The 19,196-nt window shown below is 43.6% G+C and overlaps 1 protein-coding gene across 1 annotated transcript in view; it reads right to left on the reverse strand.

The window, feature by feature from the left end:
- Positions 1-14,892, reverse strand: part of LOC123450670 — a 37,012-nt gene extending 22,120 nt beyond the window's left edge. Inside the window, exon 1 of the mRNA XM_045127807.1 lies at positions 14,767-14,892. Coding sequence (XP_044983742.1) covers positions 14,767-14,892 — 126 coding nt within the window. The remainder of the gene's footprint in view (positions 1-14,766) is intronic.
- Between the last annotated feature and the right edge of the window lie 4,304 nt (positions 14,893-19,196).

A 19,196-nucleotide genomic window follows, 5' to 3' on the forward strand; every position in this document is an offset into this window, starting at 1 on the left:
AATACAGTTACTAACAAGCACAAGTAAGTTACACAAACTTACTTGAGCTATATCACACGACAAGTAGGTTAACGACACAAGATACTAGATCACACTATAGCACACGATATATCAAAAGCTGCAAGTGTGAACGTGTGGATATAGAGGGTATGCTTGAATGATTAATCTTGTACAAGAAATAGACAACACAATATAATGAGCACAAACAATATGCAATGTATGTATGCTCAAGTAACACAAGTAAACCACAAGTAAGGAGTTAGGGTTAAGGATAACCAAGGTCACTGAGACGAAGATGTATCCCGATGTTCACTTCCTTGGAGGGAAGCTAGTCACCGTTAGAGAGGTGGATGTTACCACGAAGGCACACCAACGCCACGAAGGCTCACCCTATTCTCCCTTTGAGATAACACCACGAAGGCGTTTCTCAACCACTAGTGGTAAGCCTTTGAGGTGGCTTCCAAACCCTCACAAACTTTTCCAGGGGAAATCACACAGATTGATTCCTCTCCGAAGAACTCCTACCGCCTTGGAGTTTCCAACCTCCGAGATTAACAAGATCACGGGGAATGCTCAAAACTTGCTAAAATCTCAAATAGCTTGGGTTGAGAGGAGGAGAGGGAGACGATCTATCTTTTCATTGGAACAACTCTTAAAGGGGCTCACAAATGCTCTTGGGATCTAAGATTTGGTGTGAGCAAGTGTGTGTGAGGTAGAAATGTGTTCTCATGAGGATAAGGTTGTGTTGGACACCCTCTCACGAAGTGGGAGGGGAGTATTTATAGTGGGGAGAGAAAAACAGCCGTTGGGGACACTTTAAGTCACACAGGGGTCGGACATCCGGCAGTTCACGGATGTTCGGGCGTCCACAAGGGGTTGGACGTCCGACAGGGGTCGGACGTCCGAGGGCTGTAAATATATGTGGAACCACTATGAGGTTGAACAGGGACCGGACGTCTGGAGAAGGCCGAAAGTCCGAGTTATTCGACTCAAACTTCTCTCGTACAAGATTCTGGATTTCCGAAAGGGGACGGACGTCTGACCCTTGGACGTCCGGAGGGATCCGGAAGTCCGAGTTATATGGCTCAAGTTCTTCTGGTGCAAAGCTCCGGATTTTCGAAGCTGGTCGGACGACCGGCCCTCGGACGTCCGGAGGGAGCCGGAAGTCCGAGTTATATGGCTCTGATTTCTCTGGTAAAGGATTTTGGATTTTCGAAGCAGGTCGGACGTCCGACCCTCGGACGTCCGGAGGAGGCCGGATATCCGAGGCACTGGTCCTGTTTTCTGACAACAGCAGAGCAGTGGAGATGTGGTATGAGCAGAACAATGGAGATGTAGTTTGAGCAAGTTCATCGCAAAACCTGTGATCCCCTCTTAATAGTGCGGGATCCCTAAGGACTCAAGAATCATAAAAGGGTACTGATGATCCATACTTGAGTGTATACTTTTATTCGCTGATCATCACTCCGCACAACTAACGTCAAAGGAACTGATACCTTTGAGTTAGTCCTTTCACTTGAGCTTGATGTTGTTGTTCCTTCTTGGCTCAAGTTGAAAGCAAGACATGATGAAGTCTTCAAGTAGCTCTCCCATACACAATGTGGAAAGCCTAGCTTATGTATTCATCTTCATTTGTCCACCATGTGAACATCCACAAGAATCAAGCATGTAGTGCTCAGGAATGCTTATCTTGATCTTGTCCTTGTTAGCACATGAGCTTGTCCTTATCAACACATGATCATTAACAATAGTTTCAATGATATATTCGTGCTGATCCACTTGAACTTGCACACCACAATCTTGATGACGATCACCACTTGACATCATACTTCATGGGTTGTATGAGATCTTCCTTTTGACGCAAGCCCATGGAAGCACACCTAACCCCCACATAGGACTCTCACAAATACCATGGGTTAGTTCACAAACACGTAATGGACAATGCTTACCATACCATGGGATCTCTTGATCCCTCTCGGTACATCTTATACGCTTTGTCTGTTGATCATCTTGATTTACTCTTTGTCTGAGATCTTGATCAACCTAGTGTCTCTATGACCATTCTTTGGATAATACCTTGAATACCATCTTGGTCATCATATAAACTCCTTGAACCCAATAGATGGACTTCAAGAAGTGCCTATGGACAAATCCTATAAATATAACTTAAGGCAACCATTAGTCCATAGGAATTGTCATCAATTACCAAAACCACATATGGAGATGTATGCTCTAACACCGGCGAAGAAGAGCTTCACTGCCTCGACTTTTCCTTCGCCGAAACCACGCCGGAGTCGGACCATCCTCGTCCGCCGCCGCCGTAGACGTCCTCTGCTGCCGGGTTAGGGCGCATTGGACACGCACCGAAGTGCTTCTCCCTGCAACTCTTCTCTGTTCTTTGTGCGCGCCATCTAGGGTAAATAAAAACCCTATTTTACAGCAAGTTTGATCTACTATTTTACCTCTGAGATGTGAAATCTGTTTTTCCTCAAGAATCCATATACATCTGATTCCTCAAACACTGCCTATCACCACACTACTGATGAACTTCACTAAGCATCTAATATTTTCACGAGATTCCTCAATTGTGTGAATTTTCGGATTTGTACAACTCTGGAACCCAAGAACAGTATGCTTAGGCAAATTCCTCAACCACTGGTCAAATTCCTCAACTGTCAAATTTTTTCATTTTCTTCAAATCTGAGAACGCATATGACCTCTCCAAATTCCTCGCAACTATACTCTGTTCACAGGTACACACATGTCAGTTGATGAATCTCTCGGTTCTCATCACATTAACTCATTTGCAGCGTTTCTTGAAGAAAATATTCAAGTCTCATCAGAATCCTCAAGAGGTCAATCTCATCAGCAAAATCCTCAGCTGAAGAAAATGGAGGATGACAGGAAACAAAAGGGAGGCAAGAAACTTGAGCAGAATACAGCTTTGGACATCCCTGAGGATATATACTTGGACTACTGTACACCTGATGAAAATGAAACAATGGCCAAGAGAAAGATTCGGCTTCAGAAGATAGAACGCCGATGGGCTAAGTAGTGGAAGGAATGCAGATTTTTCACTCCCAAGTATGCGAAGAAATTCGCTCTGAAGACTCCTGGCAAACGGGCTCCACTTGAGGATCATCAAGAAGCACACCCTCAAGCCTCAAGACCCTTGATGACTATCCTGATGAAAAGGAAAAGCACTTGGCTAAGCTTAAGAAGAAGGCAGATGCTACTGTGAGGAAATTCATTGAATCATCTGCTGCTGCTTCAACTGCAGCTACTTCCTCTGCTGTTGAGACCTCTGGTTCGGCAATTCCTCAACAAAAGTCTGTGCCATCGAAACCAAAGGCTTCAAAGCCTCAAGAGAAACCAGCTCTGGCATCAGTTACAACACCATCAGCGCCAAAATCCTCAGCGCCACCACAGGTTTCAAAACCAGAACAGAAGCCGGTCATGAAGCCACCGCCCGCTACCTCCAGCTCCTCACTCCCAGCCGCAACCAGCTCGGAGACAAAGTCTTCACCACCTCCTATGAAGACTAAGGTGTCTGCTGGAAAAGGAACAAAACCAAGCCCAAGCAAAATCATCACATTCCCTTCTGCATCAGAGGGTAGTGATGAATATGATGATGAAACCTTGCAAGCTATGATCAGAAACAAGCAGGAGAGGGTAGCTCAAGCTTCTAGTAGCGCCATTCCTCTGGCCATGGACCCCAAAGTCCTCCTAGACTACATAAATATCTGGTATGAGGATCCCAACACTCCGCTTGATGATTTGAAACTTCCCCGTGGCATCAACCACATGGTGGACACATGCATCAACGAGGCCAAGTGGAAGGAGCAGCAAGCCAAACAGGCCAAGGTTGCTAAGCTCAAGAAGGAGAAATTCCTCAGGCAGAATCTCCTCAACCTGACGCTTGATGCACTGGTGTCAACACAGGGTGAGTTGAAGACTTTGACAGATAAGTACTCCAAGCTATCTGATCGTCAAAGTCTCAAAAGAAATTTCATCAAGCTTGCCACTGAAGCTGTTGACAACTACAACAAGAACGCTTCCCCTCCAGTACCAACTCCTCAACCTCTGATTGAAGAACCAGCTAATGAAACTCCTCAGGCTGATGAAACTCCTTAAGCTGAGGAAATACCTCAAGAAAGTCGTGTGGATGTACCGACAATTGAAGAAATCACCACGGAAAATCTAGTTGATGAATCTGCTACAGCTGGTGAGACTACCCCTAATCCAGCTGCTGCTTCAAAGCCAGCAGATGACTCTGTTCAAGTTGGTTCCTCAAAGCCAGATGATGAATCTGTTGAGAAAACACCTTCACCAAAAGCTTCAAAGGTGAAGAAGATGACTCCGTCTGGATCAGACGTGAAGAAGACAAGGGCCGCTGAGAAGGAAGCCAAAAAGAGAAAGGCCTCCTTAGCAGAAGAAAACACTGAGGCCAAGCGCCTCAAAGCGCCTGAAGAAAATGCTCCACTGGACACTGTGCCCCTCAACATCGCTCCATCTTATGAAATGGTCACCTTTGACGAGCAGGAGAAAGGGCCAGATGAGGAAATGAAGGATGTTGCATCTGAGGAACACACTAACGAAGAAATTCGCATTGACGACAGTCCTAAGCCCTCCATTCCTCAGGTAGAAACTGCACAAGGATCAACTGCACCAGCTGATGATTCTGGCTCTGTCACCAAGCAAGTTGAGGAAGAACAAAGCAAAAATCCTCAAGCTGATGAAATTCAGAGCCGTGAGAAAAATCTTCAACCTGCGGATCAGGCTGACCCAACTCCTCCTCCTGAGGAAGATCTTCACACTGAGGCTCAGAATGAACCTATTCCTCCTCCGGAGCAGAACCCTCAATAGGATGCTCTAGTTGATGACAATCCTCAGCCTGAGGCCCAGCCGGATCCCATTCCTCAACATTAAGCACAACATGAGCATGCTCCTCAGCCTGAAGCCCAAGCTGATGAAATTCCTCACCCTGAGGACAATGCTGAGGAAAATGCACCAGACCAAGACAATGCTTTCGTTGTGCTCAACCCAGAGACTGCAATTGTTGTCTCCCCTCCAGTTCCACAGCAAAATCTTCAGCCAATGCAGCGTCAGCCATTCTCCAAGCGACCACAGTTTCAAAAGGAGAACTTCTTTGAAGAACACATGTACTTCATTGGAGAAAATCCCTATGACAAGCCTCAAATCAGGCATCTAAAGTTTTGGACGAGGACACAGCTAAATTACTATGCCTCTGTGTTGTGTGGAAGAAACAAGATATTCCAGCACAGGCATATTCCTCATGTTGAACTTGAAGCAATACATGCCTGGCTCCTGTCCTCAACGTCCTTCATGAAGCTGGACTTCTACCAATGTGCTCAGATTTCTCTGATTGGAACAGTGAGCTCATTCTTCAATTTTATGCCACTCTTCACATATCTGCCGATCTTGAAGATATTAACACTTTGGTGTTTGACTGGATGACGCAAAACACTCACTACAAGGCTCCTGCTACTGAGCTACTGCGTGAACTGTCAGTATCAATTCCCTCAAAGGAGGCTGTAAAGCTTTATGGTGAGCGTGAGCTGCCCAACGGGATGATGGAAGTCCTCATGAAGCCTTTGGCTAAAGGGCAACCACCGAGAAAAACCTTCCTCGTCCATGAGCTCAAATATGCACCAAGGTCTGTTTACAGAATCCTCTGCAATGTTCTTGCGCCGATCAAGGGCCACGATGATGAAGAAGATGTTGTAGGCATCATGAAGAATATCCTCTTCAACATCATCCATGGTATTCCTATCAACATACATGATTTCTTCTTGAGGACTTTGGCCGACAATGCCATGTGTACCTTTGATCACAAGATATATGCCCCATGGATCATGAGATTCATCAGGACAAGGACACACATCAACTTCCACGCTGATTTCAACAACCATGTTGGTTATATGCCTCCTATCAGGGTCAACAAGAAGACTTTCGATCCAGTTGAAGGAAAAGGCAAGTCAGTTATTGATGAAGGCCGTAGGCCCCTTGATGGCCAGTTCAGAGAGACGGAAGCATATTCTTCATGGGATGATACTGAGACTCACCCTCCAAGCCCTGTTGCTCCTCGTGTGATGAATACCAGAGAGCTTCTCCTCAGTCTTCACCAGAAGGTGGATCGGAATCACAAGTGGGTCAAACGCCAGTTCGGCGCCATTGTGAAAACCCTCACTGAAACATAGAATTTTGTGAAGCTTAATCATCACTATCTTCATGAGGTTTTTGATCACACCTGGGCTACACTTGCTCATCTCAAGACTCAGACGGAACTTGAAGAATTGGAGTTCGAGCGAGACTTTGACTGGTCGTGGCCACCAAAGAAGAAGTTCAGGCCAATTCCAGTTCCAGACCTTGAAGACAGTTCCTTTTATTCATTCCGCACTGCTGAATCTGATGAAGAACAACTCGACACTGCCACCGGTCCAAGGAAGAAGACTACTCCCAAGAAACCTCACGCATCTTCATCAACCGCCAAGAAATGAAGTCTTCATGGGCGTTAGTCCTCAGTTTGTCCCTTTTTTGTCACTTGATGAGAAAGGGGGAGAAACTTGAGATTTAGTCTTCAAGCGGGATATTTTGGGGCCTATGAACTATATTTAAGTTACAAACTCTTGGCTCTTATGAAGTTTTTATGTAATGAGTTGTAACTTAAGCCTGATGGTACTCTGACGCTTTTGAACGTTTTTCTTCGCATGCTTATTCCTCAAGTTTTTAATGCACGCATACTGGAATTCGTCAGATACCATTTGTCATCATGCATCTTCAATTTCTTCATACTATATGTCATATGTATGCATGATTTACAAGACTCAGGGGGAGATCTCCATGATATAAATCATCAATGTGCATTTGCAGTGAAAAGCAAAATCCTCAAGATATGCACATCTTCACGGGAGTCTCTCTGAATCTTGATTTCAAATTCCTCAAATGAATATTTACACTTCATATGTTTATCCCTGTTGAAGACTTAACCTAATTGTCACCAACCACCAAAAAGGGGGAGATTGTAAGTGCATCTAGTGCCCCTTAGTGATTTTGGTGGTTTGAAGACTTATAGGTTAAGTATCTAATGTGTTCATGAGTGTACACAGGATCTATAAGTCACTGAGGAGTTTGCAATAATTGAGGAATATCGACCCCTAAAAATGTATATCTTCGGTTGAAGAAATTGGTCTCAAGCTGAAGAATTGAATCGCGAAGAATCTGCGATGAAATTGATGTTCCTCATGAAGATATTGAATTTGAGGAATTCGGTGTGTCTTGAAGAAAATCATTCTGAAGACTGTGAAGCATGAAGATTTACTCTTTCTGTTTTGTTTTCTTCACACTAGAGTAATAGGAACACCGTACTGTTAAAGGGGGTCAAAGTTACACTTTGGAATGAATTTCCTCATGATGCTCAAACCCAAGCCTAATCCTAGCAAAAGCCTCAAGTGAGGAATACGAGTGACATGAGGACTCTCATAGTTGAGGGTTCCGACCGTTTTGATAGCCACGCCACATCATTGGTCTTAACCACACCAACGGTCATATTATTTAAGGGCATTAGTGTCAAATCATGTCGGGATGCTCCCAGGCTATAAATAGCCCCCCCCACAACCATTAGCTGGTTGGCTGCTCCGTTAGAAACTGACACTTGTCATAAGAGCAACCCAATTCCTCAAGAGTCTTCGAGAGTAATTCATCAGTGAGGAAATACCCCAAACACCAAACCACAAACAGAGAACCAAGTGATTGAGCATCACTGAAGAAGTTGTTCCTGTGTGGGACTGAAGCCTTTTACCTTTGAGGACTGTGCATCCTCCAGATGGTTAGGCGTCATGGTCTAGAGCAATCTAACAGTCAATTGTGGATCGCCGGGTGACCAAGTTTGTGAGGGTTTAGAAGTCTGCCCTGAAGAGTTACCACGAGTGTTGTGCGAGGACTGTGTGTTCTTAGCCCAAGGAGAATACGGTAGGGACTGTGTGTCCCGGGACTGTGTGTCTTTTGGTTTCAATACCAAGCCGCTCCAAACCAGATGTACAACTGTCACATCAGTTGGAACGGGTCATCAACTACTGCCTTCGCTGTGAAACGGGTTCTAATTCCTCAACTCTTTACATTCCTGAGATTATGTGTTGATGACTTTCACTGTAACTGTTTGAAGAATTTGCTGAAGACCTTCTCTAAAATTCCTCAACCCCAAATTCTTCACGCTAGTTAATCCTCATCTTTTTTCTGCATGCCTGCTCACTGTGCAATCTATTTTCACATTCCTTACACTGAAAAACTGCTGTTGTGAAACTTTGCACTCCTGATCCTTTACTGTTTCCGCTATAAGTTAGTCATCAGTGAGGAATTTCCTCAAAAGGAATTTCCTCAGTGATGAAATTCTAAAAATCTCCTATTCACCCCCCCTCTAGTCGATATAACGCACTTTCACTGGGTCACTATAAAGGTGATCTACAGGTATCTCCGAAGGTGTTCGTTGAGTTAGTATGGATCAAGACTGGGATTTGTCACCCCATGTGACGGAGAGGTATCTCGGGGCCCACTCGGTAATACAACATCACACACAAGCCTTGCAAGCAATGTGACTAAGTGTAAGTCACGGGATCTTGTATTATGGAACGAGTAAAGAGACTTGCCGGTAACGAGATTGAAATAGGTGTGTGGATACCGACGATCGAATCTTGGGCAAGTAACATAGCGAAGGACAAAGGGAATGACATACGGGATTATATGAATCCTTGACACTGAGGTTCAACCGATAAGATTTTCAGAGAATATGTAGGATCCAATATGGGCATCCAGGTCCTGTTATTGGATATTGACCGTGGAGTGCCTCGGGTCATGTCTACATAGTTCTCGAACCCGCAGGGTCCGCACACTTAAGGTTCGATGATGTTTTAGTATAGTTGAGTTATATGTGTGGTGTGGTTACCGAATGTTGTTCGGAGTCCTGGATGAAATCAGGGAACGTCATGAGGGTTTCCGGAATGGTCCCAAAACGAAGATTGATATATAGGATGGTTTCATTTGGTCACCGGAAAGTTTCGGGCAATTCCGGCAGTGTACCGGGAGTGACGAATGGGTTCCAGGTGGTTACCGGGAGGGGCCCACCCACCCAGGAGTGAGCCCAAGGCCCTAGGGTGGCGCAACAAGTCCTTGTTGGGCTGGTGGAGTCAGCCCAAGAGGGCTATGGCACCACATAAGAAAATACCAAAAGAAAAAGGAAAGAGGGAGGTGGGAAGGAAGAGGAGGACTCCTCCTTCCCAAACCGAATTGGAGGAGGACTCCTCCTCCTCCTGGCGGCCGGCGCACCTTGAGGGCCTTGTCCCTCAAGGCTAGCCCCTCCCCCTCCCTACTATATATAGTGGTGGTTTAGGGCTTTTTGAGACACAACTTTGCCACGTGCAACTCTAGCCTATACAACATAGTTTTACCTCTAGATCGGATTTCTATGGAGCTCGGGCGGAGCCCTGCAGGAGTAGATCATCACCACCACCGGAGCGCCGTCACGCTGCCGGAGAACTCATCTACTTCTCCGTCTTTCTTGCTGGATCAAGAAGGCCGAGATCATCGTCGAGTTGTACGTGTGCTGAACGCGGAGGTGCCGTCTGTTCGGCGCTAGATCGGAACGGATCGTGGGACGGATCGCGGGACGGTTCAAGGGATGAGAAGACGTTCCACTACATCAAATGCGTTTCTTAACGCTTCCCGCTGTACGATCTACAAAGGTACTTAAATATAACCTCCACTCGTAGATGGACATCACCATGATAGGTCTTCGTGTGCGTTGGAATTTTTTTGTTTCCCATGCAACGTTCCCCAACAAAGATTTAGACTACTCCGAGTATGAATTGATAGGATGTCTCGTGCGAGTGCGGAGGAGGGAGGAGATGATTGCCCGCTTTCTTACCTCGTATCATTCCATTCGAGAAACCGATACACACGATGAGCTTCAAAAAGATCTCATCGAGGAGTGGTGGTCATGGAGAGGGCAACAAAACAACTAGTGCATGAACTAGTTGTTTGTTCGTGTGTTTATTTGATGGTAACTTTGTGAATTATTTGTTTTATTTGTTTTATTATTAAAATATTTGTTTATTTATTGATGCACTATTGTTGTATGGATGATAAGCTATTTGTCTGCGTTGTAATAATAACCAAACTATTTATTCTTGATTTATTTTTGAATTATTTCGTTTTTGTTTGATCTTCGATGTTGTATACATGTTTGCAATTGTGGTTTGTGGTTCCGCGCGCGCTGCACTCCAGCGCGCCTGTTGGAGCGCTGCGTTTCTGCTGCGCTGTATTTTAGAGCAGCTATTGAACCGCCCCTGTGTCGCGCGCCCTATACTAACGAATGCAGCGCTCCAAACTGAATTTGCCGCGTGCGACAATGCAACGCCTGTTGGAGTTTCTCTTATTCCCGTTTTTGGATTCCTATTCGTGCTGATGGGTTGCCTCCACTACTAAGAAATGGTGCAGAATCAGGGGCTTTAGACCCAGTCAAGATTTGCAGAAGAGCTCCGAGGGTCTATCACTTGTTTGGCGATAACACTATGCTATTTTTTAAGGCCAATGCAGTCCAAGCAAATTATATGAAGGGGGTTAGGGCATCTCCAACTCGTCTAGACAACGTTTTAAGGACGTATTTTGCCATCCAATGTAGACCTATATTGTTTCGCCGATCGTCCAAATGCACTTTTTGGAAACAGAAACAAACTGGGGGCGCTTTGTGGGTGTTCGGATCACTTCCACGCCCGCGTCTCACTGTCCTACCCCACCAAAAAACCATTTTACGCTCCCACGCGCTTTCCTACCCAAAGGGGTTAGCGTCGCTCTAGATCACTAGTGTTGCATTCATGCCGTCTCAGTGCGACGCAAACTTTAAAAAAACAGGCATTGAAGCGGTGCTTAACCGAGAGCGCCACCCTGACCACTTCCCAGTGCTGGTTTAACATCCCATAATTCTAAACTTTGGAATGTTACCGAACTAAGTATTTATTGATTGTGTGCTTGATTGATTGTTTGAATTGGAGTCAAATTTGAAACTTTTTGGAATGTTAAATGACACGGAATAAGAGGACTTCCCAAATTTTCATTCTTGCATTTGGTTCCCATGAATTAATATTCATTTAAACACAAATCCTAGAGTGAAGATAAATATGACTTCTTCCATTACAAAAATGAAAATGGGGTTGAGAAGATTTGATTTTCATTTGAAAATATTTCAAACGAGAAACTTTATGCAACTCAATGATTTCATGAGAGAAGATAAAAAGGACCTTTTAAACATAAAAGAAAGAGATTTGGAAGTTTAAAGGAATAAGTTTGAAAGTTTATTGGGATCACCTTTTGAAAATTTTCCTTTGGGATTTCCCCATGCGAGTTGCAAAACCATTTCCATTTATTCAAATAAAATAAATAGAGAAGGAAATATCACTCCCTCAAACACGAGTAAGAATATTGGCAAAATGAATTATGACACAAAAAAAATAATTAGAAAATATTTAACCTATTTTCATAGCTATTTTCTTGATTTATTGAATATTGGCTTATTTTAGTTTTATTCAAAATGTTTTACCTCTGAAATAAATTAATTATGAGTGAGGATAAAATTACTTCCTCCATGATAAAAATATTGGTAAATTATTTTGGAGCCATTTGATATTTTTTTTAAGTCAGTTTGTATTGTTTTTGAGCACTAGATTATTTCTGCAATTTTTGTAAATATTTATATATTTAATTTTGGCAAAATAAATATTTCAGAAATACCTAAATACTTCCTTTTATTATTGTGCAAATTATTAATTGCATTTATGTTACTTTACTATTTATTATCTATTACTTTTGTGCTTCACATTAAAAAGTAAGAAAAACTCACCGATCATCCCACCTCCACCCTTGCACCGCGTGCGCAGCCCATCCAGCAGGCCGGCCTGTGCTGCAATTTTCGGTGATGTTTGCAAAAAGATTTATATATTTTTTCAAAATAAAATTGAAGAAATAAAAGTATTTCAAGAAAAAAAGCGAACACTATTTACACGAAGCGCATTAATAGGCCTCTCAAACACTTAAAAAGAGGTATGTAACAAAACCAATAGAGCCAATAGCAGCTACTAGGTAGTTACAGCGCTAAACATTTAAAAAATACAGTGTACATAACCATTTATTACACATACATTTAGAAAAATGAGATTCCATCTGAAACAATAATGTGAACAAAAACTGAAAGTTACCTGATTTAAAAAAATAATCACGAAATATGAAAAGGTTTATGTATTCAAAAAAGTTCACGAATTAGAAAAAAAATCATTGATTTTTTAAAAAGTTAACAATATTTGCAAAAAAGACAATGACTTTGACAAAAAGTTCATAAATTTTCAAAAATTGGGAACAATTCATTGATTTTGAGAAACAGTTCATTGATTTTCAAAAAAGTTCATCAAATTTGAAAATTTATTCACCGATTTTTTAAAAAGGTTCTCAAAATTAAAAATTAGTTCACTGATTTTGTAAAAAGTTCGTCAAATTTAAAAATTAGCTCACTAATTTTGAAAAAAATCATCAAACTAGAAATTATTTCACTGATTTTGGAAAAAGTTCATCAAATTTGAAAATTAGTTCACTCATTTTGTGAAAAGTTTGTCAAATTTTTGAAAATTAGTTTACTAATTTTGAAAAAAGTTCATCAAATTCGAAAATTAGTTCACTGTTTTTTTTAATTCGTCAAATCTGAAAATTAGCTCACTGATTGTGAAAATAGTTCCCTGATAGGGAAAAAAGTTCACCAAAATTGAAAAAATCCATATAATTTGAATTAAGGTTCATCAAAATTGAAAATAAGTTCATTGATTTGAAAAAAACATAAATTTGAAAATAAGTTCATCAAGTTTCAGGAAAACTCCACCATACTAATAAAAATCAGCGATTTAAAACAAAAATATTCACGTATTGTAAACTATTAAAGGAACCAGGATGAAAAGAAAGAAAAAAACAAAAAAGGAAAATGAAAAATGAAAAAAAAATGGGAAAGGAAAACAAGTAATAAAAGAGGACAAGTTCACTTCGAACAGATCCCGTGTGGTTGTTGCATCAGCTGTTTTGACAATGTTGGTTCCGGGTTCGAATCATGTTCAGCTAGTTTAGTTTTTGTTCTTAAAAATAAAGAAAAGAAAGACAAGCTGGGCGGGCCCAACTCACATGCCTGCACGCACCAGTTTGCATAAAAGCGAAGGAACCAGCGCCACGGAAAAGCCCACCTCCATCTCCTTTTTATCTATTTTTTTATATGTTTAGTCTCACATTTTCTAGCTATAAACCTTTAGGCCTCCTTCCTACTTATATATACCCAATACACATCTAAAAATCATCCAGTTCGAATTAAATCTATTTTTTGGTTTGACTAACTTTATTAAAATAATATTATTTCTTGTTTTGGGAGGGAATTCTTAAAGCCGCCTTCTATGTAAAGTTGTCTCTTCTGTGATTCCAAAGGTACTCTCTTTCTATTTTTTAAACTTTTGTTGTTTATTATTTCTAAACTAGTAACGAAAAAAAGATCTTGTTTGCTCTTATATCTTTATTCATTGCTCTGTTTCCAATGAATCTAATTATGCCGGACTCGTATCGAAGAAATATTTCCATCCGTACAATTATTGTTATATTTTTAACATATAATTTTGATCATAGTCACATTACTCTGTTGCCACATAGCGTTTTAAGCAGATTCAATGTCATATTAGATTACTTCTATTTGTTGATCCATTATTCCGAATCTACTAATTCTGTCTCCTACATCCATTAGCCTCATTAGTTTCGCATTTTAAACATTTCCAATTTGAGCGATTAAAATTTAAATCCGGACCTTCATTTGATCATATCTTGCAAACCATAACACATTTTCAATAGATTTCTTTTGCACCTAAACATTTGTGTCATATACTTTATGTTCATATTCACCACACTCCAATTTAAATACGTTTGCATTTCTTAATTCAAATTTTATTCATGCTTCAGTTTGCTATACCTTGCGTTGTTGTGACAGCCCGATGCCGACGTTCCAGAAGATTCCCCTCTCTTTCCGTTTTCGTCGTGTGTCTATTTATATTTGTCGCATCACCATCGCATCATGCGCATCATCTGCATTGCATCGGCATCTTCGTTGCCACCAATTTTTAAAACTTGCATTCGTTAGTAGTTGCCGGTCCTCGTCGTTGTCCGTTCTGAGTCCGACCGCACCCGCACGCGCCCGCGGCACCGTCAAAACCCTGTTTTTAAAGCGCGTTTAAAACTTTCTCTGATCGGGTTGAGATTTGACGTGCGGTCGTGATTAGTTATAGCGAGGCCGCCTCTCGAATTTCGTCGCGATCGGAGACCGTCTGGTACCCAAACGGTCGACCATAGCGGCACCGTATTCGGTCTACCGTCGGACGTTTGTCGGTGTTTTAAAATTCGTGCCGCGCCGCCCGTTCTCCCTCTTGTCTCCGGATATCCCCTCTGCACGGCCGCGTACCCATACCCGCATTCGGAATCGTCCGAATCCGACCCCGCGGTTGGATCCGGAACGCGATTCCGGTTAACCGAGCCCCTCTTTTGTTTATAAATACCCCCTCCTCCTTAATTTTTGGACAGCCTCCTCTCTCCTCCTCGAAATCCGCGCCCTAACCCTAACCCTAGCCGCAGCACTCTCTGTCCCGCAGCCGCCGCCGGCCCGCGAGGCCCGCAGCAGGCCCGCACCAGGCCCGGATCCAGCGCCGCCGCCTCGAGGCCGAGCCTCTTCCAGCAGCTCCTCCCGAGCGAGCTCCAAGCGCCGTCCGGCCGGCCGCCGGAGTGCCGCACCGCCAGCAAGCCCGGCTGACCCATCCCCCGCCTACTCGCCGGAGCCCCGTCGCCCTCGGGCCGCGCCATCCCCGTCGGCCGCGCCGCCCCGTGCTCCCCGAGCCGCTGCCGCCTTCCCCGCGCAGCGCGCCGCCGCGCCAGTTCCCGCCGGGAGACTCCCGCGCCTCGGATCCGCCCAGAACCGGCCGCCTGCACCAACCGTCGGAGGCGCCTGCCTCCACCCCGCTGGATCGAGCCACCGGCCGCCGCCATGGCTCGCGCGCTCGGGCAGGAGAACGGCGAGCGCCAGCGCCTCGCTCTCCCGCTGCGCGCCTGGGCCGCACCAGCTGCTCGCGAGCTGGGCCCGCGCCGGCCGAGGCCAGTTCGGCCCACCCCACGCCAGCGCCCGAGCCGAGGCCCAGGAACCGGCCTCCTTTGCCGATCCGGCCCGACAGCCCCTCTCCAGACCAGGCCGGCCCAAGGTGCGCCTCTGCCCTCTATCCCGCGCCCGTGGCGCGTGTAGCAATAATGCGCCGCTGCCAGATTCGGCATGTTAGAAGATTAGGCCCGGTAGCCTTTTTTTTATTAGGTTTCGGATTTATTTAATTTCAGAAAAATGCATTGATTTTCAAAAGGGCGTAGTTTCTAAACCGTTAATCGGATCGAGGCGGATTATATATGGTTTTGTGGTAGTTTCACGCGTAGAATACGTATTTGAAACTTGCATAATCTTTTGACGTAGTTTAACGTGCCAAACGCCTAGTCTTGTGTGCTGTTTCAATAGGATAGACGCCGTATTTATTTTTCGCGCTAGACCGTTTTGCCCGTATGCCGTTTTAGAAATGCCCATGTTCTAGTGACCATTTTTCCATGCTTTTTAGAGCGGTCAATTGTATTTTTACGTGTAGGGATTTGCCGGTAGTTTATTTTCCCGTATATAGGTGTTTATCTCGCATTAATGTGTGGTATTATTTTGTGTTGTAAACCCCACATATTTTATATGTTTCCGGGGTAGAAAAATCTCATGGATTTTTCTGTGCTATTAGTTCTAGCTTTTGAGAAAGTTAGTTCGCGAGATATTTTGCCGTGATGCCCTTTTGTTTAATTCGTAGGATTTATTCCGTGCGTCGTTTGACGGAGTGGTCAACTAGAGAGTTGATCTTGGATGTTTTGTTTAGCCCCTGGTATTTTTTGGTTGCAATAGAAATGCATGTTTAGGTGTTGTTTGCTTGCTCTCAAGTTGCTAGAAATAGTGCTGTTTTAGGCGTGCTGAAATATTTCTAAGTCTGAAATCTGTTATTATTTTGTTGTTGTCTTGTCTTGCTTGCATCTTGTGATCTGTAGCCCTTTTGAGGTTGGTTCAATGGAGTTAGTTGTACCCCTTATGTTTCTCTAGCATGCTGTTAAGTTTCATGCCATTTGGAGTCCTGTAGCTATAGGTTTTGCTGCTGTCAATATTGCTTCAGATCGAAAACTGCACTTTCATGAGGTGTAATTTTCACCAAGTCTGAAATAGTGTGTGAGATGCTATTTTGTGTCTTCTTTTCCTAGTGCTCCTTGCTGCCATGCTAGTTGTTGTTAGATGTTTGTAGTAGTGCTTTTTGCCCTCTTTCGTGCCATGCCTAGCTTGAGTTTATCGGAGTTGTGTAGCCGTAATTGTGGGGCGTAGAAAGTGCTATGTGGCTGATTTTGGCAGATTGTAGTGATTTCTTGTTTTGCTCGTAGTTGTTGAACCGTAGCTCCGATTTGATCGTGACCTACATGAAACTTGCTTAGAATCTTGTGTAGTTTCATGTTCTCTTGCTGTTTGAATGTTTTGAAGAGCTCGTGACCGTCGTTGCACACATACTGCATTCATGCCATCATATCTTGCTGTGCTTGTAACTTTTGATCCGTAGCTCCGTTGGAGATGTTCTTTATGTGTAGATTGCTTGCCATGACGCGTAGAATCACGTGAACCTATTTGTTTTGCTGTTTAACAACCAATTAAATGCAATAGTTCAGATCTGGACAGATTTGTAAATTAACATATGAGGTCATCTCGGAGGTGCTATATGTCATTTCCGACCTCATTTAAAATGCCTAGACAGGTAGTTTAGTTGCGCTGCACCTCTTGTCATGTTTAACCATATTTAATATTGCCGTGTATCTAACCGGGAGTGAACTAAATAATAAACGTGAAGTTTCGTCAATATGCAACTTGTTGCATATTGAACTTCACTTAATGTGTAGTGTTTGATTGTGTGAATTGTCATGCCGTGACTTGCATGTATTCAGTAGCTCATGCATCATATGTGTTGTGCATCGTGTGGTGAATATCGTGTGTTGATGCTTGTTTCCGGTTTCCCCGTCTCGATAGAGTTCCGCAAGCGTGTCGGATGTGAGTACCCGTTCGACTACGTCGGTTCGTCTGCTTCACGGAGGCATTCTTCTTCCAAGCGGGATCTCAGGCAAGATGATCATTTCCCTAGATACCATTACTATCATTGTCATGCTAGTTATCGCTTCTATCGCTTATGTCTCGTTGCCTACCACCTGTTGAATATCAGCCTCTCAACAATGACATGATTACCTTCAACCTGTTCAACCTAGCAAACCACTGATTGGCTATGTTACTGCTTGCTTAACCCTATTGATAGCGTTGCTAGTTGCAGGTGCAGATGCTTCCATGTGAAAAACATGGGTCCCTTGTCATATCACCATATTTATGCTATTTAATTCAATGCACCTATATACTTGGTAAAAGGTGGAAGGCTCGGCCTTTCTAGCCTGGTGTTTTGTTCCACCTTTGCCCACTTTAGTTACCGGCTACCGGTGTTATGTTCCATAAATGAGCGCTCCTAACACGATCGGGGTCGTTATGGGGACCCCCTTGATAATTCGTTTTAGATTAAAGCTGGTCTGGCAAGGCCCAACATTGGTACTACATTTGCCTAATCACCTAATAAATTGCATGGGGACTTTTCGGACCCCGAGGATAATTTAATCAACCCCCGGCCAGTGCTCCTCATGAGTGTTGGTCCAAAACAGAGCAGCTTATTAACGCTACCCGGGGCAACTCGGCGTTTGGCGTGGTAACCATCGCTCATTTGTCTTGTCCTGAGAACGAGGTACGCGACTCCTATCGGGATCGTCGACACGTCGGGCGGCCTTGCTGGATTGGTTTTACCTTTGACGAGATATCTTGTGCATCGGGATTCCGGTGATGCTTTGGGTAATCTCAGAGTTGAGGTTTTCCATTAGGGAATCCGACGAGATCGCGAGCTTCGTGATTGAGGATTTCTATGCGGCTTGTGGTAATTTGTGATGGACTAGTTGGATCACCCGTGCAGGGTTAAATCTTTTCGGAAAGCCGTGCCCGCGGTTATGTGGCAACGTGGAAATTTTGTTTAACACTGGTTCTAGATAACTTGAAGTTAACTTAATTAAAACATGCCAACTGTGTGCGTAACCGTGACTGTCTCTTTCATGAGTTCCTTCTCCGATCGAGGACACGGTGGGGTTATGACTGACGTAGGTAGGTGTTCAGGATCATTCTTTTGGTCATATGTAGTTCACGTCCGCTATGCGTAGTTCTTCCCCCTCTTATTTCTTGTCTTCGTAAGTTAGCCACCAAATATATGCTTAGCCGCTGCTGCAACCTCACCACTTAACCATACCTCACCCATTAAGCTTTGCTAGTCTTGATACCTTTGGAAATGAGATTGCTGAGTCCCCTGTGGCTCACAGATTGCTACAACACCAGTTGCAGGTACATGTAGAGGTTACTTGACGCGAGCGCGTTGATTGTTCATTTGGAGTTGCTTCTTCTTCTTCTTCTTCTTCTTCATCGATCTAGGATGGGTTCCAGGCCGGCAGCCTGGGATAGCAAGGATGGACGTCGTTCTTCTTTTCTCGTTTGTTTTCGTCCGTAGTCGGACCCTGCTCTTAATCTTGATGATTATGTAATGTACTGATGTGACTCGGATGTAGCTTGTGGCGAGTGTAAGCCAACTCTGCATATATACCTCTTCTTTTCAGTACATGTACTTGTAACGATATCCATTCTTGCGACACGACGAGATGCGCTTCTATCCCTGACGAGGCCTTCGTGCCAAATTGAGGATAGGGTCGCATCTTGGGCGTGACAGTTGTGGTGCCCCATTTCAATTAATTCTTTTTGTAAATGAATTCTTATGTCATATGCTATCTGTCAAACAACATTCATGTTGCTATCCCTACACCTTTGATCATATTCCACAGTCTGTCAAACCTAATCTTATACATCACTAGTTCATCGTCCATTAACTCTTTTAAGTTGATTCCTTCACCTTTCATCTTAAAACACCATAATATTTTCTTCATATTAA

The sequence above is a fragment of the Hordeum vulgare genome, chromosome 4H (assembly GCF_904849725.1).
Source record: "Hordeum vulgare subsp. vulgare chromosome 4H, MorexV3_pseudomolecules_assembly, whole genome shotgun sequence".
Classification (NCBI taxonomy): Eukaryota; Viridiplantae; Streptophyta; class Magnoliopsida; order Poales; family Poaceae; genus Hordeum; species Hordeum vulgare.